Here is a 26567-nt window from a genome sequence, read left to right on the forward strand (position 1 = left end):
ATTTCTTTTAAATACTTGCTTAACTTAATTTTCTAATATAAAGTCCTTGCAGAAATCTCAAAAAAATCAAGACTATGTCTAAGAGGTGCAAACAGCACCTAAAAGCATATCCTGACTGGATACACCTAGAAACCAACAAATGTAGATTTTCCATAGCTTCTGGTTGGCATGGAGCTTTTCTGTCCAGTGGCTAACTAGAGGAAGAGCTTGCTGTGCATACCAGGGAAGTTAAACAGAAAAAAACAGACACTAAATTCAATTACTAACAGCGGCGATAATTAAAGAAAACCAGCCAAATGAGCTTTTCTAAAATTTCTTGATAATTTCTGTTCAAAGCCATTAGAAGAAGAACAGTGAAATTAAGTATTTTGAGACTCTTATATTTAAATATTGGTAAGCTAAAATATTCAAGAACTGTAATTAAAGACTATTAAAGAGCTCAGCCTAAGGTCTTGAGGCTTTAAAAGCAGGAACAATGTAGTTGGTACTTTAAAAGCCCATATTTTTTTATAAAAAGTTTACCTCTTTTTTTTTAAATGCTTTAATAAAATACATAATTAGAAAAAAACGTACAGAATATATGTTATATATATATATATATATATATAAAACATTCATATATATGAATACATGTTTTATAATGAAACATAGAATTTTGGATATTTTATGTTTATTTTCAAATCACACTTCAGAGCTTTTATAAAGCAAAGAATATTGAAAGAGAGAGACTTTAAAGAGTAAGAGAAATAGATGGGGTTTCCCTATTCTAACAGTGAGAAGTGAGTGCACCACACATATCTGGTAAAACTTTTCAACATGAAATTACCATACAAATATTACACAAGGAATAGAGCAAAAGCCTGAAAAAGTGTTTGTGGAATAGAAGGCAGCTAGCATGGGGAACTACCAGAAGTGCCAAAACAGAATATGAAAGCACATTAAGGAAACTACTACCAATATTCACTCTTAATTGGAAGCTTACCTTTTTTCCTTCTGAAGAGGAAGGCCTTGAGCTGTCAGTTGGTCTTGATGTTTCTGAACATTCAGAAATTTTTCATATGTTTCCTTAAATGTAAATGGAAGAAGTATTTAAATAGAGTTTTTTCATTTAATATTTAAATTTTGCTACTTAAAACACATGTTTAAACAGCTTTATTCTTCAAACACTTAAAATACAGGGATCAGAAAACAAGCAGAGCTCTGAGAATAAAAAATCATGTGCAATTCAAAATGATTGATTTTGAATTCTGCAACAGTGTTTGTTGCCTTCTTACATGTGCTTATAAAAAAAAATCTCAACTGTATACAGAAAGACAACTATATTTGTATAATGAATGCAACTCCAAACCATACTGCACAATAATTTCATCAGTGCATTCACATTTTGGTTTGACTTCCTCAAAATACTGACAAGGTTTAAGATGTATTTCATTTCATTTAGTTAGATTTTTGTACATGCAAAAGTGTCAGATTTACTGGTGGTCTGCATCAGTCAGAACGTCTTACCTTACCCTGGCATGTCTACATGGATACAAAGTTGCACATTTATCACAGTAAGCATTTCCATTCTTTTAACTATGCAAATGGACCTACTCTGAATTTTCACTATTTTAAAATAGTTTTCTCAAAATTCTTAGCTATGTTATAATTTTCAAACAATGGTGTGACAGTGATTTAGTACTCCAAGAAAAAAGAAAAAAAAAAGGGGAAAAATATTCAAAAAAGTCACAGTAAAAATACTACAGAAGAAACACATTTTAAATAAAGTATTTTTAGGGTTTTTTTCAGTTCAGAAACTTATGAAGACCACTTGTTCTAAAATATAACTTACAATACTCTTAATTACAAAAGTGATCCAAATGCTAAGGTAAATAGGATTGTTTGGAGAAATAATTATAAATTATATTGAAACAACAGGACAGTTGTACTGCAACCAAGTACTTCTATGCCAAATAATGTACTTTCATTTAGGAGTGAAATAGAAAGCTTATAGTCACTTTCCTACACTGCACTGATATGAGTTTTAGCAAATACTACAGAGAAACAATAGCGTAAGAATTAGTGGGAACTAGTGGGAACAAGAAACAATAGTTTGGGCATTTTTATTTGTATTACTTAGAAAAAAACAGTAAAGAAAGAAACATGAGACATCTCTGTGCCGTCAGATATTAACTAATGAAATATTAGTTCTTAACATAAAACTGGGATTTATAACAGGATGCAGTGAAATATCTGCAACAGCTTAAAAATAACCAAAAAATAGAAGCCCCTTGCTTAGTTATAAACACCTACTGTTCATTTTTTCACTAATATAAAATACACCTGCACATACACTAAAAATATTTGTACTAAAAATGTATGAACAAAGAACAGATTGTTATCTGAGCTGCACTCAAAGCATTTAAATAGGGACAACTCACTGAAGTCTCTGACGTAGGTCACCGATGATATTTTTAATAGCACAGTGGAACAAAATATTTTTTAAATAATTCCACAGTTAAAAATCTTTAATTACAAAATAGTTCACTTTTGAGACAGCATGAGAATTCATATATTATAGCAGTAATACTTTCAGAAATCCTTTATCTTTTGTGAGGTAATTGTGTCAGATAGGAACTAGGAAAAATTTTCAACTTAAAAAAAGTTTATTTATCCACAAACACAGGCATAAAACAGCAGAAATCCTATTTTCAAGTATTTCCAAACCTCACAAATATAACTGTAGTCCTCTAAGGAAACAAGATACAGTATCACTACTGTGGGCAAAATTTATGTCACATCACTCTAGTAATCTTAACAACTCCATTCAGAGCTGACCATTAGGCTTCAAAAATTATTGCCTATACATTAAAAGCAGACACAGTTTGGGTTAGAGAGCATGAGGTGCATCTGCACCAAGCAATTTTTAGGTATCTGTAGTTAAGACATGGTAAAGAATGAGTATGGAAGCTTCTGCTTGGGACCACAGAGGGAGGGAAGAGAAGGGGAAGGAGGGCTGTGTCTGTCCCTCAGCAAACTGGGAAGAGCTCAGCTGGAACAGTCAGAGATTGAATCTGATGAGCTCCGTAAGTTTCTGCATTTGGAAGAAGTCAAGCCAGGGACACAGATGATATTTTGGTGTCAGATGGTTAGAAGACGTACTGGGTTATTAGGTCTTATAAATGTGTATGGAGGTTTCTCACCTCACTGCTACTCTTGACTTACCTCTTGCCTTCAAAGGCAGAGGGTGTCACCACTCTACCTGCAAAAGCAGTCTCCTGTCTGCCTCCTCACAATCACCCATCCTCCTCCAACACATTCTGGCATACATATTTATTTATTGGTATGGTCAGCAAAAATACATGAACAGGAGCTCAAAACAGCTACAATACAGTTCCTTAGAAAAGGACACAGGGAGGTAATCACAGCTGTGACCTTAAGACAGACTGACTACAGTCAGAATTACTTCTAAACAGCAACTCAAGTATTTTCAGGTAACATGACACAAGTTAGAAGAAGACTTAAAGATTTTGTCACATTTGGAAACGATTGATAAACACAGCCAAATAAAATGAGATATGGGTTACCATCTACCACTTTTTAGCCTAAGAAATTAATTGTCACTTACAATAACAAAAAGGTTTAGAACAGCAGCAACAATAAAATTTTCCTCAAGACCCTCCCTAGGTAATCCCAAAGAACACCACCACTCCACAGCCTGTTTAAATTTTAAGAACGTGCACTTTTAAGAATTAAATTTATCTCTTTAAACTGTTCTGGTTAAATTACAGCAATCATGTCTATTCAGACAAAGAACCCTCTACACAGGAGATGAAGTCAAGCAACATTGAAAAGTAGCATTTTTAAGTAATTCCAAGCGTAAAAGCAATGTTAAATATAATTTCCTACATATTTCTGGCAATGAAAGTGGACTTGCAACTCTCATAAAATTTTGGTCTGAAGTACTAAAAAAAAAAAAAATTTATGCATGTATCTTATCTCTGTATAGAGATAAAGCCAACAGACTGAAAGAACCACTCACGTGTGAAGTAAAGTATGTGGATGAGCCTTTGCAAAATCAGGAATCACATGTAATGCCCAATAATTTATCTGACAAATCTTCACTCCCCAACGGCTAAAGAAAGCTTCTGAAGACACACTTGCTTTTTCAAAGCTGGCAGGTGAAGATTTTACTAATCACTTGAGGATTCAATAGTCCAATTCATGACTGTACACATCTGTGTGCCTTGTAAACTCAGCTATTACACAATCAAAATAGCTGATTTTACAAGATTGACTATGCACTGAAACGCTTCCATTTCTAATCGAGAGATCAAATTTCAGATCTCTACAAGGACACTTAAAATAACAAAAAAATATTTTACTCTGCATTAAAAAATAGGGAAGAAATCAGCAAATGAATACCTAAAAGAGATTTTTATGGGGAAAAAAATTTATTAACATTATATTTAAGATATGCTGCAGAGCCCACATTTTACCTCAGTTTGCACTTTACTTTGTTTCTTGTGTTTTGAGTTCAGCATACACTTTGAATGGTTTTAAGTTTTGGAATATTTTTGAGAGTTAAAATGCTCAATTGTTAGAGTATTTACCTCAATCCATAAACCCTGGTATTTCCAAAAAATGTACATGCATGATTAAATGGAATTACTATTTTCCTGTGCACAATGGTATGAAGATACCATTTTGTCTTGTTCTGCACATTACAAAAATTGTATTATTCTAAAAAACTTTTAAGTGAAATGATGATAAAATGCACTATCAAACATTTGCAAAATGGTGCTTCATGCAATAAACAGTCTTTTCTCTATCAGAAGAAAAATAAATTGTCCTTTTCCCTATAGCTAAACTTTATTCAACAAGCAGAACAAAAACAATAATGCATGTAACAAATATCTTGTATGATAGTTCATTTCATATTGAAAGCCAAACATGTATATTGGCAATTATAATATATACAAAGTTAGTTTATTTTCAGTAAGTGGACAATATTTTTTATAAGCACTAACTAAACAATAATGCTATGCCCAGTTATATAACTAACAGGTAATAAAATTCAAGTTCCACATGAGCCTATGTAATTAATGGCATACAAGTTTAAGCTAAATAATATGTTTATCCTGTTTATTAGATTTAATGTAGCAACTTAAAGGACATCTTCAAATCGGATTGATTACTTACACTAGGCTGTATTAACATACAACTCTTTTCTGAACAAATTAATTAGCTTTGAGACTTAGGAACACATTTTGTTAAATACACATTAGTTTAATAAGTGGTTAAAACAATGTTGGGAATTTCATGCAGATTTTTGCTTTCATTTGGCCAACTTAGAAAAAACCCTGTTAAATCTCACTTAATGGATTTACATTTATAGAAGCCTATTTAATGAAAATATTCAGAAACAGTTCAAGAACACTCAAGTATCCTATAGTAATGAAAAATGCATTTGTCAAGGCCATTTGTTTGAAGGTGGTTGCCACGCTCTTAGAAACAAAACGTGCACTATACATTCAGAGATTTCCAAGCCAAGCTTGCACACTCTAACTGCTAGGAAGAGCTAAAAATAAACTTGTGCTCCTTGTAAAATTTGTAATTTCTTCATTATGATGGAATGCAACAAAACATCTTGCCCTTGGGTTGCTCTGTTTCAGCCAAAACAAATGCAAATGGCTTGTCAGATGACAGCTGTTTGATAAGGCTCCTCTACAAGACCTGCATGCTTTACTTTTTTCCGTGAAACTTGGGATGAAAGGCAGAAGGCAGGAAGAGAATTAATGTAGCATACAGTCTAAAGGCAATGCTACAACCGTGATTAAGTAGAAAAGTTAAAAGGCACAGATTTTCCACAGCCTTGCTGCGTGCAACCCATCCGTGTAACAAGTTGACAGGCCTAGCGCGTCAGCTCCATCATCCTCTCCGACAGCTAAAACGCAGCACTGCATCCCTTTTCAGAGAAAATTTGCGTCTGCACCATGAAGCGTTGTACATTATTTCTCAGCACTGCAGGGGGCTCAAGTCCATATGGAACCTTCACAAATATTACCACAGATCAAACCAGCGGCGTTTGGAGGCAGATTTGACATACCTATTTAAATGAACAGCAGGGGTCCTCGGGCTGCCTCGGGCTGTGCAGGAGAAAACCTCTGTGGAAAGCCTATGCTGCAGCTCCATTACTCAGCAAAGACACTCTCTACATTTATCATTCATTTCATTTCTGCCAGGGCAAGAAGCTCATTTGCCCAAGGTCAACAACAACAAATTTTTATTCTCCCAGAGAAATAAATGTACCTGACAAGAGAGGATTTTGTCCTTTGGGTACACAGAACTCAAATAAATATCAGATCACTCTAATAAAAACACTATACTCAGTAAAGCTGTGCACTGAATTTGTGACCATAAAGTTTGTTTTTCTGACAACTGACTAACCACAGAACCAACTTCTTGAAACTATCTAATGAGGAAACAAAATCTGATTTGCATATCCAATTAAATACTTCTGCATTATTACATTATACATTATTAATGCTTTTGTCTTCTATAAGTACATGTGAGAAACACTAATGTTTTCCCATAGACTCTTCTAAAGATGCAGATAATGCTTGTTCTACTGACGGTCACAGATATGAAAGGTTTGTTCACAACCCATGTCAAGACTCAGGGAGGGTCTAGTGGTATACCATTAGATACAGCTTTTTTCGTAAAGGTAAAAGATGCAGATCCTTTACTCCTGGAACCGTATTAATCAGAAAAAGCCTTAAGTTTGCATGAATGGAACCATCTTAGAAAAATCAATTAAGCAGTTTAAATGCAAATTTTCTTCACACTAAATGTCAGCACAAATAACATTTCCTATAGCTTTGCCCTTCACAGAGGAAAAAAAAAGAACTATTTTTTATTCTACAATGAACTTTGCTAGAACTAGCCATTTTTGTTGTATGGGCATTCTCCACTACTAATCTTTTGCTACCAAGTAGACAGAGCCTACAGGAAAGTGTTCAGACTATTCAAAACCAGTCCATAGTCAAAACTGTAAAATGAACCAAAAATTAAAGGAAGAACTGTTACGTAGTGTGTTCTCGTAAATGTGACATAAAAAAGTCCATAATAATGAATACTGTGACACAAAAATATACATTGTTTGTAGCTTCAATGGTGATATTATGGCCTACTGTAAAAACATAACTAAACCCAGGAACTCCTGAGTGGCTCCTCTAGAATAACATGCACTTGACTGGGAGCTGACATTATTTATTCCAGATAACACACTTACATGCATTAATGAATAATACGACTGCTTGCCAGTATAAAAGAGGAAGTGAAATGGTCGGCCATCTTCTCCCCACTGGATTTCTAATGGAAGACAAGATTAGACAAGAAAGCAATATACAATCACTAAAAAAAATCCATTGTATCTAACAGCAGTTATAAACCTCTTTCATAACACTGATTGTATTTTTAAATATCAGAGAACAAAGACATTTTACAGGTGTTCAATCTGCCTGGAAATCTAATAGTTTAGACAATCTTTTTTAAAGCTAATCCCCCTCTGCAATTATAAAATAATAATTAACATTAAAATAGTAAATAATATTTTACATAAGGCAATCCCTCGATTACAACTCTAAAAGATTGTATAGGTGGTATTACAAATAGAAATATACATTTTAGTGTAAAAAGAAGTACAAAGAGACAACTGAAATCTACATTGAAAAATGAAAGATTAGCAGCTCTGAAAAAAACAGTGCAGAAACAAAGAATGTTTTTATTAACATAATACATCTAAGCTAAACTAAGTGTGTGTACACTTGTCTTTTGTGGGCAACAACCATATTCAGAACTTGGGTGACTTTGGAAATCATTTGTGTTATTACATTTGGGGTATTTAAATACAAAGACCTATCCCACAGTTTATAGAATTAGTTCAGCATGAAAACAAATGTTTCATATTAATTCAGCATATCCAGCGTGTTTTATTCATTGCAAAATATTATTTAAAGTCAAATTTAGACTTTGGAACAAAAAAAAGGCAAACTTAGATAACATAACAAAGATCTCTTTCAAATAAAGAAAAATTACAAAAATAAAGACCTCAGAGCTTTTTACAAATTGAACTGTAGAGAAAGCCACAGCCATTTTATCCAGTGAAGTTAATTAAAGCTATCTGTAAACTAAAGGCAAAGATAAGACTCCAGAAACCTGTTTGATAAGCACAATTGAAACATCAAGATATATATACATTCAGAAGCTGAATGGAAAGATGCAAAACTTAGCAGAAAAGAAAGAATACAGGGGACTTTTACCCACATATACTACTAGTGTGATTTTCCATGTATGCAGTTGTGAAACCATATTTTGTTGGAAAGTTTTCACAACAGTTTTTTCAAAGTATAAAGTTTTTGTACTTCAAAGTTATTGAAGACGCAATACATTGAAGAGACAAAGCTGCCTTAAGAGATACTTATTGAATGTGTTATTTTTAGATATAAATACAAAACTAAACATTTATACTAATTTGTTCTTACAGTCCTCAGGATATTGCTAGCATTTCAAATAATGCTTCAGTCCTGAAAGCATATAGAAGAGTAGCTTAGTTCTTCCATAAAACATCCCTTGGATTTTAAAACTACTACATTATTAACTCTCTCCTACCCTTTCACTTTCTACTTTTTTACTTCACAATATAGGGAAGTTGAAAAATAAGGCATGATACCATTTAAAAGCTGAAAATCCACAATTTCAGATAGTTTTGACTGCTTTCCAAAGATACAAAGTCCCCGAAAAAACAAGTATCAATTATTCCAGCACCAGGAAAAAAGAAGGAAAATTTTAAGATTTTAATGATAATCAGAAATGCTTATCAGGGACCTGATAGCTCAGTGAATGTAGAATTTCACACCCATGCTAGTTCATACCAAATACTACTCAAAAACAGACAACAGGTTTTGACCTTATCTTTTTAATGTTCTACTTAAAATTAAATTGTTGATTTTAGTGAACTGACCAACATACTGCATATCACTGACATCTGAGACTCTGTACAGTGTCTCAGGAGCAAGACAAAAGACAGTATGGACAGACATGCAGAGTTAGGACTTTAAGGTCAAATAACTGATTAGGAGTGGCTCCACTCTGCCTATTATTTGAAAAAATTCGAACCTGTAGTTTTTAATCTTGTAGAGCAGCAAAGTTACAAAGAAAACTTTTGGTTTAAAATAGTATTAATGAATATTTTATGGAGGTGATAGACAGCTCTGACAAAAAGCTACTGAATGTAACAAAAGGGTTTCCCATGACTTCAAGAGATTCTACACATCATTCTATTTATTGCTTATTTTTAAACAATAAAAAACGTATATCTTAGTCAGTAAACGCAATTTCTGAGAAGATCAGAACCGATATAGACTGATAATAGACCAAAAACTTTCATCCTAAAACCCAAAATATCAGAATAGACTTTTACTGCTCATGTCTTATCAGTCAGTAGGAACATATGGAAAAGAGCCAAAGAATCCATAAAAATAAGAAATTCTACATATGCAACAATCCTAATACTTAGAAATAATAAAATAAGTATCTAAGAACACTTACTTCTCTGCTCTGGAAAAACTTCAGTAGGGTGCTGTAAATAAATGAAAAAATATCAGCAAAAGGAAAAAGTTACTCAAAATAACATGCTACAGTTACTCAGAAATGTAACAAGAAATCCTACCTTCATCAGAGGTCTAGCTTGTTTGTCGAATAAGCCAGAAGGAAAGAGATAGGCAATAGCTCTCTGAAAACAAGAAGAAAGATCTCGTATGTGACTTTTTTCCCACAAAAGCATCATCAAAAACATTTCTTACGTACCTTCTTATGCAAAAAATAGCATAACTTTGGTACAGTAGGCAACCAAATCAGTAAGAAAATATGACACATATGTGATGTGCTGAAAAGAAAAGCAGATCATTTCCTCTGGAATCGTCAGAAGTAAAACCTCATTCTAAAGGCTGTACTCTACTGCATCGGAATGAGTGAACTTTCTTCTGTCAAATTTAGTTTTTATAGAATGCATTTATCATAACTTACCAGAACTATTCAAGTGAAAAGACCACCTTTATACGCAATGATTTTCCAGTAAAATTTCAAGTGCTGTGACTTCCAGAGGAAATCACAACACTTATCTATTTATCTTTCTGAAAATATCAGTGCTTGCTATCCGTGCCTACTGACAGACCAAGCATAGAAATTTTATTTAAGGCAACAGCCAAATTTTAAACATTTAGAATCCCACTTTCTACAATTTCCAGACATAGTTTCCTCAAGTCTGAAAAGCCATGTTTGTTGTGGCAGTAATAGCTATTTTACATAGCCTAAATAAGCATTTCATTGATCACTGCATTTGGAAACAACTGTGAATCACTAAAGTCTTGCTGAACTTGAACTGCCCAGAGAAGAAAGACTCAAGTGACATCTTTTTTTTTCTCCCTTAGATATCTGAAGGTTTGATAAAACACTTTAGAAAAAAATGTGACATTCAGTACACACTTATTGTTTACTCTTTTCACTGAGTACAAGGTACATACTTGATTTTTACTTAATCAATATTTACCTGTATTTATGTGATATATAAAATGAGCATTATTTGCCTACAACAAATGAAGTTAGTGTATCAATATTCCAAATCATTCTGGCCAAACTGTAAGGCAAAGCAACTTACAAAGTTAAGCCCTGACACACATTTCTGTTCAATATCATCTTACTCTTCCTCTTCAATGTAACTAAACCATAATTTAATAATGCAAAAACATGCATTTGTCAGAGCTGTTTAACTTGTTTGTAAAAACAAACCAGAAAAAGCCAGCCACCAAAAGCTCCCAGATGTAGGAGTCTGGCAAGCGTAGCCATCTTCAGACAGTGGGTAGCAGAGATTCAGACAGAAATACTGTGCTTGTACAGTAAAATGGACCAACCAAATAAACCCTTCTGGCAGTGGTCTCATTTATATTTCCATTAGACAGTACAGAAAAATAGAATTACAATAAAATCTGAGTTTAAAATCTTCTCTCAAGAAGAATGGCTCTTTGTTAGTTAGGCTACCTTAGGGCTATTACTTACTGATAATTTTTTCCATAGACTTGGAGTGCTTTGTCAGTGCTTCAACAGATTTAATATGCATGGAGTGTAAAAAGACCTAACCTATTACTTTCATTAATCCCCTACTGGCATTCTGAACAGAAATTTTCAGAATTCTGAAGCAAACAAAAGGCTTAACTTGATTTTATAAAATGGTAATTTTGTTTCTCTTAGTGACTACTGTATTCCCATTTGTTAGTCAATGGGCATTTTATGCATACACACAGTAGGTGAACACCTATTTATGAACAAATGGGGATTAATTATGATGACAAGAGAGAAATCTACTGTGAGCCAAATGATGTTAAACCAACACCTTATATAATATATTAAAAGGAATTATTACAGGGTCCTGAGACTGACTGTGTGTGTATTTAAGACATAATCTTTATACAAGCATTTCCAGAATCTCAGCCAAAACAGTTACTCTAACTGTGACACCTTAATAAATGCCAAACACAACAATTTAACATTTACAATGAAAAAAATAGCTGCCATCTGAGACCTTCTCCTTCTTGGAAAGTTTATTTTATTGCTAAGTGTATACGCATTTCTTTCACACTACAGCATGAGCACACACTGTATTAAGAAATACTAACATCTACTCTCAGATTTCCACACAACAACTAACCAAAGAAGAATGGCTCATTTTATAAGCTTATTTTTTTGTTGTTGCAAAATGGAAATAAATAGTCTTCCTGACTCCTCTCTTTTTTATGGGAAAGTAATCAAGGATGAACTATCCTGGAATGCAACAGATTTCAGTTCAGCTTCATTCAGAATTTTCTTCTTAATTTTACATAGCTAGGTTCTCAGGCTGTACTTTACCAACTGCATAGAAAGTCAGACTGCTTCTTGGGAACTTCATCTACAGAAGCTGATTTTGTCTATGCAAATGTTTCATTTTTGTAGAAAAGAAATCTTTTTAAAAAATCCTGTACTAGCAATATAAAAAGATGGTGGATCAATTTGAGGAATTACATGAGAATTAGTCTCTCCAAACTGCAGCTGAAGCACATAACCATGAAATTATTTTCCTGAAATCTTTTTAAAATGTCTTCGGATATGGAACATAGGTTTCCCTTCATGAATTTCCACTCTCAAACCAAAATTCCGTAGAGAATTAACTGCATGTTAGTTGCATTTTCCTGAACAGAAAAAAGCAGGTGAATGCCCCTCTTAAAATTTTATAATCAAGGTGTAAATGCTAGCAGTAAAGTTCCCAAGAAACCTGTACATTTAACTGCAGTTTCCCATTCCAGAAGTGGTTTTCACCACAAGGGTCCTGGCCCATACCCTTTTTTTAGTGCTTATTTGGATTTGAACTCCAGATTAAAGAAACTGTTGTGCTGAATGTGAAGAACTACTTTCTCAGTGTGATCATGTCAGCTATAGAAGATATATTTCCCCCATTCTAGACTCCACAGGTTCTGGGGCTGCTATTTCACATTCTGTTTGATAAACCACACTGTTGCCATTGTCTTTGGAAATAAACCACAACTTTCTAAAAGTGAAACATCCATAATTATTTTCAGCAAAATCCCAATTAAAAATCCTGGCATTTAATAACACAACAATGTTTCCAAAAATAACTACATAAATTACTTGGAAAAGATGGCATGGTTACAGTCTGCTTCTGCTACGAGTTACTAAAAAAATTCAATTATGTCTTTTAAGGATTTGAAAATCTTTCATTTTGAATTTCACTGTTGATCCACACAGAGAAGAGGAAAATAGCCAGTAGTCACACCTTTAAAAACAGCAGATCATAATGAACACCTTAGTAACAAGATAGCTTGTTTACATCTGACATTTCTTAAACTGAACTGTTGGTAAACTTAACTTTCCTGTACCAAACTAAAACGAATCCTGTTAATATCATCATTTGTTGAGGGACCAGAAGAGTCAATATACTGCCCACAGGATGAAAATGTCTTTCACTTGCAGCTTTAAGTTTGAATTCAAGCCAGTTGGAATAACAAGTACAACCTTCCATCCCTATTAAGAAAAAAAAATGAAAAACCAGAGAAACCCAAAAAATCTGGCATTCCTTCAAACACACAAACCAATTAATTAAATAATCTGTCCAGCACACTGCATGTGTACGTCATGTAAATTCAGTGTACCTGCCACATCCTCACCCTTTTTCCTCCCTGTGGATGTTGCACATTCTGACTTCTGATCATCCTTTCCTTTCTACCACCTCCATACAAGCCAAGAAGTTGTTTGCTCATTTTCTCGCACATCAGAGACTAACTCTGCATCAAACAAGTTTAGCTGGGTCAGTAAGAGTTACTTTTTCTTTTCTTTTACCCAATGTCTTGAGAAACTAAGAATTCAATACTTTAATTCAAATAGGGTTGACTGACCCATACTGGGATAGAAGACTTCAACAGTTCAGTTCTCCAATTGATCTCGCTCACTTTTATTGAGGCTCAAACACAAAACATTCCACTATTCCCACTGCTCAAAACATGTGCAAAGACAATTATCTAAGTAGCATCCAGAGAAGAAAGGTATTTTAGGGAAAAGGAAAGAAGAAAAAAAATTTTAAAAACCCAACAAACACCACCTCTACCCTGGGGCTCCTTTGCAGCAGCACCCTTTTTGGCAGCAGGCTCAAGAAACCAGCTCATTCCTTTTTAAATATACACGAAATTTTAATCATCAAAACACTGAAGTGAGAAGTGACACTTTATGCCATAACATTTTAATGAAACACCTGAGCAAAAGCTGTTTCAGCTTCTACTCCTCAACTTGATCATAAGAGAGCCACTTCCCTTCTTAAACTGTGCCTCTTGAATCACATCATTTAGTCACTGTACTTCATCACCTCTCAGACCGAAATGTTTTCTGGAACAGCTGTTTTCCTTCTAACCACACTAGCAGTATTCTTTAACAGTTTTCAGCATCCAAAATCTAGAATATCTGGGGTAAACCCAGGAATGAATGAAACAAAAATGGGACACAAAATGTTAACTCTGAAACATCTCTTTTTTATTTAACAGGACAGAAAATGTTAAGAACAAAACAAACCACAATGCCCCCCCACCAAAAAAAAAAGTGACACAACAAAGTTTATATTGCAAAACAAACCCCTCCTCTAACAACTAAAATTTATTGAAACTACCCCCATCAATGTTCATGTACAGCTAAATTCTAGCTTGTACAGAAAGAAGTTTCAAGTCCAAAGTGACATACCATTTTAACTCTATCATTGGAAAAAAACCAAAACAAGGAAAACAATCCACAGTCATTATATGAAAAACCCTACCTTTTTTTAATATTACATTATTTTTATACTATGTAATCACTTTCAAAATGAAAATTAATGTCTTGTCATGAGCTTGCAGAGAAAAAAATCCAAAAAAATCTGTTGAAAGAAAGAGTCTTTATTTCTATCTTCATTTCATTTTTTCAAAATATGGAACAGCATTAGAAAGAGTAAAAAAAAAAATACAGCAGTCATCAGCTCAGGTTGATGCAGAAGTAAAAAAATACTGATGCAGAGTTTGCTTCCACTGGGAAAAAAAAATAAAGAGTTGGGAAAAGCATACTAGCTCCAACTATTTAAATAAATCCAAACTCCATTATTTATTGTAAGGACAATGCTGGACAAGACACTCTTCTTGCAAACAACAGGCAGTTCTGAAACACATTTTGTTCTGAATAACATTTCTGACATTTCACATTTGCCAATATTCACTCATTTCTAATACTCTGTGTTGCTAAAATTTGAACATTATTTAGAAATGAGATGTGCCGAGTCACCTTTAAAAGCAACTGGATACAGGCAACTTTTCATGAAAGAAGCCTTATTTTTTTGAAAGAAACCTGATGAGGAATTAAGCCTTTCAACATTTAACATTTTCACAATTAACTATCTTACTGGTATTTTTCCAACAGTATAAATGCTAGTAGAGGAAAACATATATTTTATGTTCAAATTATTCCATCTGCTTGACAACAATCTATTAAGTCATAAGACAGACAACAAGCAAAAATGAATGCAGATCTTTAGCTTTTGAGTTTTACTAACTCTTACAGGAAAGCGTATTGCTTCATGATGAGCTTGTATCTGAGAGAGCATTTAGTGACTGCATAAAAATGAATAATAAAAATACTGGCATATAAATAGGTCATGAAGCTTAAGACACTGTTCTTGTATTAATCTTACTTAGATTCCTGGGCTTCAAAGTGGAATATCACAGAACTGACAGTGGAAAATGGCTGTGGGCTGTTTACTACAACTGTAAGTTAGAAGTTAAATCACAAAATAAAAGGATTACAGACTCAAACAGGGAAAAGCACTAGGTCAGGACTGCAATCTCTATTAATTAGGTATCCCAGCTGGGCAGTGGGTATGCAGCTGTTAACTTGATCAATGACTTACCTAAATGTCATCTCTACTGATTCGCTTATAAATTACCAGCAAGTGAGACTAATGTACAGGTGCTAATTTATTTAAACTGTTCTCTGCAGTTCTACATAGCTTTATAAACTGCATCTGGCACCTAATGTTAGCTGTCAGTTGTACTTAGACATGCCTGTCCTAACGACTCTGTTCATTAGAAATGAGCACAAATTATGAAATATTGTGAAAAATGATACATCAAATGGAATGGGCAAAGCAAATCAATTAGAAAAACTTCATAGCACATATTCACACATAGGAGAATAAAACATCCTAGCTTCAGAGTGAGGTCTATAATACCAATTAAAAAGCAATTGGTAGACTTGTGCAGAGTTATATATCAATTTGCTGGATTTTTTTTTCTCCTCCAGAAATACTGTTGTAATGCACAGCTTAACTTTTCATTCCTAAATAAAAGCATCAGTAAGAGGCAATTCTGCTTCCACAACATCCGAGGATTAGCAAGTAAGTCAACTTATTTTCCTTTTTTAAAACTTCACAAGGTTTAGCTTTTATTAAACTCTACCTAAAACTCCAGTGAAGGACAGAATCCTAGGATGTCTACTTTTGAAATACACTGCAAAGACTGATTAACAGCAGAAGACATGGAGGTATATAAGTACTCATCAGAAAGAATTACTGCTGTTCAAAATGTAAAGCTTGGTAATTCTCCTGCCAGTGCTTAAGGAGCTTTTATATTTTTATAACAGAAATTTAATTATGCATAGCAGACACTATTACACACTCTAATTACTTTCCAACACCTGATGGAATATGAAGAAATCAAACTGCAGATATTTGCTATCACCAAACAAAACAACTCTTCTGGCCTCACTTCTCCATCATTTCAGAAGCAGTCTGCAAAGCAGTCCCACACTTGTCACCTGCACTGCATTTGTAAAAGCTAATTTCCAGAATGAATCTGCTTTTACTAATGGTGGAGCTTAGTTAATGTTGTGCAAATGATCATAGTGCTGTGGCTTTATAAAGAAGAACCACTACATAGATGCGGTCATTTTGTATTTCTTGCTTTGTAGAAATCTTCCCCCTAGACACTGTCAAGGAAGGAAGGAAGTCAGACTACAGATTAATAAATTCTCCTCCCATTAACCTTTCAGGCAAACTGAACTATCAGCATCATCTCTGTACCATATTAACATGGGAAGTATTCTGACACGGTAGACTGGTGCATGTTTAGTTTACAAGAAAGTAACTCAAAAAAATAAACATGATTAAAGGGAAGAAAAAAAAACACCTGAAAATACATGGAAAGGAAATTTTACAGTTTGCAGAGAAATAAAATAGCCAATGTAAAGAAACAGCCTGGTATTACTGCTGACCTCAATGAATACTTTTACTGTTGACCTTACCTACTTACACCTAGACTGGCAGGGCCTCTGCACTGGCACTTGCTTGTAGAAGGGCAGAGAGATTCCTGTCTCTACGCAGATGCAGTATCAGTGCATAGCTTTGCACTCACAAAGCTTGATTTCCTATGGATTTGTGACCTGAACTCAAGCTGCCTTTATGGATTTTCTGATACCTGATAAAACTCAAGTCTCATTTCAGCCTTTTTCTCAACAGGCCATTACTCTGGATCGCTTTACCTTACTGCCTATTTTTAGAACTTAGTTTTGAAGCCTGTCAAACATGTTTGAAATGAGCCTGTGTCACAACCTACATACCATTTCTTGGCACAAGCACACTGCCAAAACCTTTTACATGGACACAGCTACACAGACAGAATTTTGCCACTGAGAGAGGCAACAAACAAATCTCCTCTCCCTGAAAAAACTGAACCACGGACACCTCTTGATTTGCACTTACACATCACTACCTCTATCCTAAGGGATCTGCTGGCACACTGGGCTGCATTGGCTACGGCAGTAGTGTTGCTGCTGTGCAAAGAAAACTTGAGCCATGAGACTTCACACAGCTTCACCTAAGAGTGAATGTCACCAAATGACATTTCTCCTTCCTACCTCTGATGTATGATAAAATAAGACAGATATGACAGAAGTGAAGGCCAGGTGAGACATTAAAAAAAAAAAAGAAGAAAAAAAAGAAGCATTCTTGCAACAAAACATTTTTCTGAGTGAAAGGGAGCTTATCTTTACATGAGCCTAAATGACAGAAAAAGGAGGCCACCCATCTGCCAGTCATGAGAGAGAATGACAATAAAACAGTATGTTTGTAGATACTGATATGAGCTTAAATTCACATCTACATTAAAATCCTCAAGCTAAACCAGTGCATTGGTTATAAAATATCCTATAAAATTTAATATATGTTACCAGCAACCACTGTATCACAGAAGAAAACCCTAAATATACACAGCAGGTCAAATTGTGTGTAAATGTTTTGAAATGCTACATAAACCTTTACAGTGCCTCTTCTAACCTGAGATCAAGGGGATTATCCATTAGCACTTTTAAAAAGAACCTACTGTGCTTTAACAAGATATAGTATGCAGCTCTATACTGGGATGTCTGACCTCACATGGTAGCAGTAGAATGCCTATTCAGAGTCACAGTTGCAATGTTTGCAATGTATAGCAGCATTCTTGCTTATTCTGACAGTTTGGTTAAAATTCACAGAGAGCTGAGGGGCTCATGCTGAAGTAAAGTGCTTTCAATATCTGAAACTCTACAGTAAATTACTTCTCCAACAGAGCAACTGTACTTACATCAATATCCTCTTGGGTAAAAGTTTCTGGATCTTCTCCCATCATGTTGGCTAAATGTCTCTTTCCTAGGTTGAACTCTTCAATCTGTTTTTTAATAAATGCCTCTGTGTACTTTTCAGGTCCTGAGGCTCCTGCATTTTTCCTCTGCACTGCTGTAGTGGTACAGATCAGCCTTAATGTCTAACAGAAAAAAAAAAAAAGTGAGAGATTTATTTTACATTTCTGGCATAGTGAGCACTAAATAAAATGAATGCATGAATACTATAACAAGTTATTTATACCTATAACAAGATTCAACACATCACAGCAATAAGTCAGGAAAAGCATTATTACTCATTAAACCATTTTCTTCCAATGGTTTAATGTCCATGAACAGATAAACACATTCTAAAACCTTTACATTTTCACACATTACAATTAATTTAGAAGATTTTTTTGACAGAAGGATACACAGCATACCCTAAGTCAGGAACATCCTCCAGCAAAAGCAAGGAACAGCACTGATCAACAGATCCCAACACAAAAGAAAACAAAAAACACCAGCAAATAAGCAGGTTTTGCCTTCACCTAAAGTGATGGCACCACAACAAAGAATGATAAGAATATGTAGGGCAGCTGTCTAGTGGCTTTTCAGAAGCCACCAGCCAAATACTGCTAAAAGCTCTGGAAAGGCCAAGGCAAGCTCCTTCCTTGTTTGTGGTGCCAGAATGGCTCTTAAGCTACTTCACTGTCTCCAGTAGACCAATTAGAAAACTAGTATGGTAGTCCAGCACCCAATACTACTGAGCACTGTACCAGCTCAAGTCACAACTCAGACGGCAGGTACCTTCTCGGGCACACAGGTTTGATCCCACTTCTATGAAGACAATCAGCTGTTAAGATGACTAATTTCACTGATGCTGTCTGCCAGACAAACAGGAGCTTCACTGACAGACCTGTAATGTCTCAATTCTGGCCTAGTGTCAATATTATGCACTATTTTGGCTCTTCAACATTAGTATTAAAGTTCTCAGCAGCTTAATTATTCTATGAACTGAATGAGAACTGATTATTTGTGTGGTCTTCTGTGGGAGGGAAGGGAGGGAATCACAAGAAAGAAAGCAATGTGAGACAGAAAAGCAAAGACAGAAAAATAATCACTTCTGATTCAGAAAAATGCCAAGTTTTGTTCATCACACAGTACTCTGAAAGGCTTCACCCCCATCCCTTCAACATGCCAGGCTAGGCTTTGTGAGAAGACAGTGCAGCCTCACAAGGCAGAGAGCACCCATGGCACCGTTCACCCCTGCCAGCATTCTTTGCTCCACTCCCTTTACTCTCCCTGTGCCAGCTCTGGCACAGGACTCCTCTGCAAGCCAACTCAGCTGCCTACACAGGCCAGAACACTAACTTCTGCTTCATCAGGCAGGCAATTCTTAGCTGAGCTGCTAAGTCTGAGCAGTTCAGAGATCACTTTGCAGAGAATTGCCAAAGCTGCAACAAGAAGGTGGCTGAAACACTCAACTGGGAGAAAGAAAGTAGAGAGGGAGTCCTTTCTTTACCCTCATTTCCTTGAGCAAATGATTAAATTGCCCCTGATGCTCTGGGAGCTGCAGCCTCAGTCTACTTTCAGCAAAACATTAAAAACCAAACACATGCATCAATGTGAAATAGGGTTCTGATTACAAGGAAGAGAACAAAGGTAGTATCCGAAATTATTCAATGTTCTCCAAGTCATAAGAATTGTCTTCAAACCACAATTTACACATGCTGAGAATTTTCATGGATTTCACCCTTCTGACCTCAGCTGATATAAATAAAATACTTGCTACCTTCCTGTAACTAAGACAAATAAAACAGTAATCTCAAAACCCAGTTATAACCACAACAATACAAACACATGTCTCATCAAAACAAGATTACATTAAATGTATTTGCAAGACAAACAGAAAAGCAGATGAAATTTGTACCTTCTGTTAGCAACGTCAGTTAGCTTACAAGAACTTCTCCTGTAACAAGAAGCTTTTGGTGTTCTCCATTACACGGTCAAGTCCTACATTACAAGGAAATGAAACATGGCTTTTCTTTGTACTTTCACAGAAACCAGTTGGTATTTTAGACATCTGGCAGTCCAGGATGAACTGATCCAACTCATCTAATTTGCTGCACATACATAAAGCTGCTCATGACCAATTTACCCACCCAAGCCTGTGCCAGTGTTCAATACACAAAACATAACAACTCACCTTGAAATTTCAATTTGAAATGAAGACTACAATATGCAGCCTTAAACCTGTATATAGCCCATGTCTGGGCTGCAAGATAGGTCCCATGAATTCAACCACGTTTGATATAGAAGGTAATCTTTGAATAATATCACATAAGTCAGAAAGGACTGACCCTCTATGCTTTTACCTGAAAAGATCTGCCCTTCAGGGCATGAACCTCAGGAAAGTAACACATACCTCTGCTAGAAAAGATTTAAAACAGGTCTAAAGTAGAATTTGGTGATGAAGAGCCTGTTGCTGCTTCATTTTCTCCAGAGCTTATATATATTGCATGCAGCACTAATCCTGGTTTGTCTCTTCCCTTTTCTTTTCTCTTTAAGATTCATGTTTCCTGTGAGGAAACACTGACATACACAGAATTAAAAGAAAAATAATCAAAATTTTAAATGTACACATTTTCCACAGGCAAAGCTCTGGTGATTTCCTTATAAAGCAGTGAGGGAAGCAAAGGTATCTCCATGTATTCCCTATTCTTCTCTCCCAGTCACTCCTCAGGAAAGAATTCAATTCATCTTCTGTCTAACTTGTCTTAATAGTAACTAATTATTTGTAATTCTTGTTAATGAACATATGATTCCTTATTACTTGGCCCAAAATAGCTTTCTCTCTGGTATGCTTTAAACAGAATACTTTAAAAAAGATTGCTTTCATCTTATTCCTGTCAATTTCTATTGTAATTTTCTCATTTTTGTCATTCTTCCCTCAAGCTATTCATATTCTTCCCTAGTTTCAACTCGTCACTAATCAAAAGTCCCTGGACACACAAACTGTTCATAATTAGAAAACAGCCTCTTATGTAAATTAATATCTATTGTATTGGGTACCTCTTCTGGGATAAGAGCACTATTTCATGGGTGGCACGGGCAGAAACTGCAAAGCACAGCTAAATGCTTCTGGCATTTCAGTCAAACAAGAAAGCATGCTCCTCTACTTTGCAGAGGAAACCACAGAGGTTTACATTCACTTCTCACACATTTCATAAAGCATTACTGAAACAGCAGCCTCACCATTTTAAAAATAATATTAATGCTCATTAACAATGGTCATGAAATAATATGCTCTTCCACCAGAACATGGGAGAAGGGAAAGCCTTTACTTCTGGACACAACTCATTGTGATTAACCCTTCCTTCCCAACTCCTATCCGAGCAACCTAGAACTGAAACTGTTTGGCAAATCCTGACTTTACAGGGAAACCATAACTTATAGAAAATCAGCTTATGTTAAATTTGCCTTAGAAAAAAAAATAGCGTTTTCAGACAACTTCAACTTCTCTGGCCTATTTTCTTCCAAGAAGAGAAGTAACTAGGACTCTGTTTACTCTCCTGTTCATTTTGCTTCACTGGAGTTACATGGATATAAACCAAACCAACAAACCGAGAAGTCAAGTTTCCCATACTTTTAGAATGGGAGGAAAGGTGGACTAGAGTCAGGAGATTTAAATTCAAGCCCGAAAGTTTTTCGTTTTACAACAAGACACAGTTACAGAGGCAGAAGATGACACCAAATGACATGGCACATATACTGTTGCACCATTTTCATGATTCTTCCATGCTCTAAACTGCAGACTTCAACCACCTCCTTTTCAAAAACCATACAGTGCCCAAACAAATTTGTACCAAGAAGTTGGGGTACAAGTCTGGGGTAGGACTTCACTAAGAGACATGGAACTGGAGCTGTATAACCACATCAGTATGGTCCAATACTCTAGCTACTGGCACAGCTGCTGCAACTGAACCCAGCAGACATGCAAGACAGTCCTCTGTGTCCTTGTCGCACAAGAAAAATCATTTTTTACACAGCAATTATACAGAATTTAAATGCTAGAGCCACCGCAATTTCGGAAGAATTGCTTTTTCCTCAGTAAGTGAGTGTTGGATTTCTAGAGCACTGTTTCACAAAAATGTGTTTTAATTGATTTATTTAAAACAACATTGATATAACCTTAGATTTTAGTTGGCCTACAAACTAATTATGTGAACCAGTATCAGACTGATGTCTCAGAAGCATTTTGCAAAACACATCGGAAAGCATCACAAGATGTCAGCAAATATGCATAAGTGATTTGATGTCATTTTTTATACTTGATTTCAAAAGTATTTAATCAGAAGAAACTTTATTTTCAAAATTAAGTCCTTTGGCAGATAACCACAGAACTGCACCTCACCTGCTCAGAAAACCTTATTTCTGTGCATGTTTAACCAAATCTACACATTAAATTTTGCTGTATCACGGGGAAGTAAAAAACAGCTCTAAATGCATCAATGCATAGCAAAAGTCAGATGTGCAGAACAAGGAACAGAATTCAAATCTGGTTGGTTTTAGGCTCAAATTTTCAGGTACTAAGAGGCTTTTCAGTTGTATCTTAGTTAACAACTGCAAAAAAGGCTTCTCTTACATTTCAAGTATGTGGTTCTGAAAGTCTGTCACCAAAGTACCATACGCTCTTTATCTGATATTGATACATATAACATCCACAGTGATTTAGATAAAGTACTCAACCCAATCAAATTAAATAGGAACTCTGAACTCTTCTGCTCAGAATAGCTATTCAATCACATCAGAGTAAACGACAGATAGCAACCAAGCTAGACCCTTTTTTCTTTATAACTAGCACTACATCTCTGCCATTTGCTTATTGGAAGAATAGGAAACTACACCTGTTGCTCAGTCAGTGCTAAGGGAACTGGAATTACAAAGTTCCTCTTCCATTTTGCCTCTTGATGCAAGAAACTTTAAAGTTAAGAAATCAAACATTTTCTCTCACTAAGACAAGAAGTAATGAACTAAACAACTGCAAGGTATTTTTAGGACAAGCATCATGAAAACATTTCCAAACAGTCAGGAAAGATAAGTGGTTAACGTAAGAAATGGTTATAGCTGGTCAGAACATGGATACATCAACTTCTACCCTGTTGTCAAACACAGCCTGTATGAGAGGCACAAGGACAGGACAAACAGGTAGTGATAATTTTCCCAGGGCCCTTGCCTAACTTCCAGCAATCTGCAGTTCAGGCAAGCCACTATCTTCTTTTTTAATGGTGCTCAGTGGAACGTTCTTCCAAGTTTCTCAACTTGCTTTTTGTAGTCACGCAAACGTTTGCCATCCTGAACATTCTCACCAAACAGTTCCACAAGTTAACTACACCTAATGGACAGAAGAGTCTCTAAGGTTTCTGGGGCCTGTCTCCCATTAGTTCTCTTCATATCCTTTGGGCCACAGACAGCCAGACAATTTGTGTATAGCCACAGGCTTAGGTACTGATCCCCTCTCTGGGGGTGAGAAGAATAGATAAATAATCCCTCAAGGCCCCTTCCGGTTCTGCCTTCCTCTGGGACTCCTCCTTTGAGAACATTCTCTCATTTACAATACAAATCTTAAAACTTAAGGATGTGCCTCACCAGAAAAACCAAGTTACTATCATCATCACACTTTTGACACACGACAACAAAAGCAACACAAACTATTCCAACTGAGAATGAAATCAAGTATTAGAATATTTGCAGCTTTATTCTTTGTCATTCTTTACACACCTTAAGAGCATGTACTCCTGACTACTGCATAAAGAACTACTCACATGGGCACCAAGTCTTTATCCCTAATGAGTAAAGTTAATCTAGATGTAACCAATATAAATAACTCAAATTGCTCCTTCCGGTATTACATTTCATTTTCTTACTGCATCTTTCTTCTGTTACCCCATGGTTTGGTTTAGTTCAGTCACCAACAGTTCTTCAGCCCATATTATCCTAAATTACTCTGTAACTTGAAAGCATTACCAGCAGGCCTTTTTATCCACTTGCTGCTCACTGATTAAATATATATACAGGTGTATCAAATACCACTGCACAAACAATACTGACAGCAGCTAAGCTTTTTAATTAAATGGCAATCAGCTGAACACCCCTACCCCCCCAAAATGATTCTGCTTAATCAGAAATTACCTGACTTGTGAAGCACATTTCTCTCTCCACTGCAGGTATTCAGAGACTTGCCCTGTGCAACCTGGTCTAGTGGGACATGCCCCTGCCCATGGCAAAGGGGTTGGAACTAGATGGTCTTTAAGATCCTTTCCAACCCCAATCTTCCTGTGATTCTGTGCCTCATGATCTACTCACCTGCTGACCGAACAGCATTCACAGAATCACAGCATTGTCAGGGCTGGAAGAGACCTCTGGGATCATCCAGTCCAACCCCCCTGCCAAGGCAAGGTCACCTGGAGCAGGTAACACAGGAACGCTTCCAGGCGGCTTTGGAAGGTCCCCGGGGAGGGAGACTCCAGTCCCTGCCAACATCAATGTAAAGAAGTTCTTCTTCATGTTGAGCTGGAACTTCTCGTGTTTTAGTTTATCATTCAAAATTACCAACCTAAAACCTGCCATCTTTTGCGCTGGCTTTGCTCTATATACCGATCTGATAATTCCAGGCTTAACCAAGCTTCTTCTGCTCCACATCAAGGGAAACAAACACGGCTCACGGAACACACGACACAGCCCTCGACACTCCCCACGCAGGGCTGCCTCAGCCCCGCCGGCCCAAGAGCAGGGGCAGCAGCACACCGGGGCCTCCCAGGCAATGTCGCCCCTCGGGGCCATTGACTGATTCCCTCGGGGCCATTCCCGGTCCCTCACGCCCGCCCGGCTCTCACCTGCGCGCGCGGCCCCGCGCCCCAGCGGCGGCACAGCCGCAGCACGCGCCCCACGGCCGCCGCCATGACCGCGGCGCTGCGCCCGCCCATTGGCAGGCGGGGCCGGGTCGCGCCTGCGCACTGCTGCAGCCGCTGAGCCTGTGGCCGCGGCTCCGAGCTGGCGCCGCTTTTGGCTGAGCGGCGCGTCGGCATTCCTGAAATCCAGCCCGTCGGGAGAGTGGTTTATACCTGGAGTTGCATTCACAGTGGCCACCAGCTCAGCAGGAGGTCCCCGGCGCAGCCTCCTGTCTCGGAGGGACAGCGCTGAAAGCAGGACTCCTGTTCGAGTATGCAGCGCTGGGACTTGCAGCGTGTCTGGGGCAACAGCACTGCTCTGGAGATTTGTAACAAAAACAGATTTTACCTTAGCCCTGAACTGGTTTGTTTGGGTTTTTCCCATGGTGAAAAAAAATCAAGGAATCGCAGGATCAACTAGGTTGGAAAAGACCTCTGGGGTCAGCGGGTCCCGCCCGCGGCAATCACCGCCGTGTCAGCCAGACCATGGCACAGAGTGCCGCGTCCAGCCTTTCCTGAAACGCCTCACGGGACGGCGACTCCCACACCGACACCACCGCGGACAGCCCATTCCAATGTCTAATCACCTTTTCTGGGAAGAAATTCTTCCTAATGTCCGGCCTAAACCTCCCCCGGTGGTTTAAGCTTAAATTCATGTCCTCTTGTCCTGTCGCTGGTCGCTTGGGAGAAGCGGCTGATCCCCAGCTGGCTACAGCCTCCTTTCAGGCGGGAGTGGAGTGAGAGGGTCCCCCTGGGCAGCCTCTTCTCCAGGCTAAACAGCCCCAGCCCCCCCAGGTGCCTCTCATAGGATTTGTGCTCCAGACCTTTCACCAGCTCTGTTGCCATTCTCTGGATGAAATATTTTAGAGACGCAGCAGTCATCTCTTGCTGAGGGGAGGCTGCTGTCAATCCTGTCACCTCCCAAGGTGATGACAGTGTCTCTGGATGCTGAACCTTGGAGCTTGAGAATGTTCCTAGTTTCTCTGAGTTACATATGATATACCCTTATAGGTGATTGGATTTTGTTGGTTGTTTTTTCTACCACGGGAGAAGTAGAAATTAATTAAAAACTGAATTTAAGCTTTTCTTTAGACTTATAGGAACCTTCTTTTTAAGAGAAGTTACTATTTGAGAGGAAATTCTGGAAATGAATCTCTGCTTTTCCAGGTTTATTTTTTTTTTAGGTTTTTCATGGATTGCCCTTTTTCCCCCCATTCAGATGAAAGTATGATTTCCTGGGTTATAAAAGAGCTTATAAGAAAACTGGCCGTGGGCAAAGGAAGTCATCCACACAGGGAGGTCAAGGAGGAGCTGCCTGGAAAGGTGCATTCATTCTTGCAGTTGCCAGCTGTGAAAGTGAAAACATCCACAGTTTTCCTGACA

General features: G+C 36.9%; 1 protein-coding gene across 1 annotated transcript in view; it reads right to left on the reverse strand.

The window, feature by feature from the left end:
- Positions 1 to 25217, reverse strand: part of MRPS9 (mitochondrial ribosomal protein S9) — a 33996-nt gene extending 8779 nt beyond the window's left edge. Inside the window, exons 1-6 of the mRNA XM_041418199.1 lie at positions 25131 to 25217; positions 18216 to 18395; positions 9713 to 9775; positions 9592 to 9622; positions 7274 to 7353; positions 983 to 1065 (exon numbers count right to left, since the gene is read on the reverse strand). Of these exons, the coding sequence (XP_041274133.1) occupies positions 983 to 1065; positions 7274 to 7353; positions 9592 to 9622; positions 9713 to 9775; positions 18216 to 18395; positions 25131 to 25196 (503 nt within the window). The 5' untranslated portion in view covers positions 25197 to 25217. The remainder of the gene's footprint in view (positions 1 to 982; positions 1066 to 7273; positions 7354 to 9591; positions 9623 to 9712; positions 9776 to 18215; positions 18396 to 25130) is intronic.
- Between the last annotated feature and the right edge of the window lie 1350 nt (positions 25218 to 26567).

This window comes from Onychostruthus taczanowskii, unplaced genomic scaffold, assembly GCF_017590055.1.
Source record: "Onychostruthus taczanowskii isolate IOZ18803 unplaced genomic scaffold, ASM1759005v1 scaffold58, whole genome shotgun sequence".
Classification (NCBI taxonomy): domain Eukaryota; kingdom Metazoa; phylum Chordata; class Aves; order Passeriformes; family Passeridae; genus Onychostruthus; species Onychostruthus taczanowskii.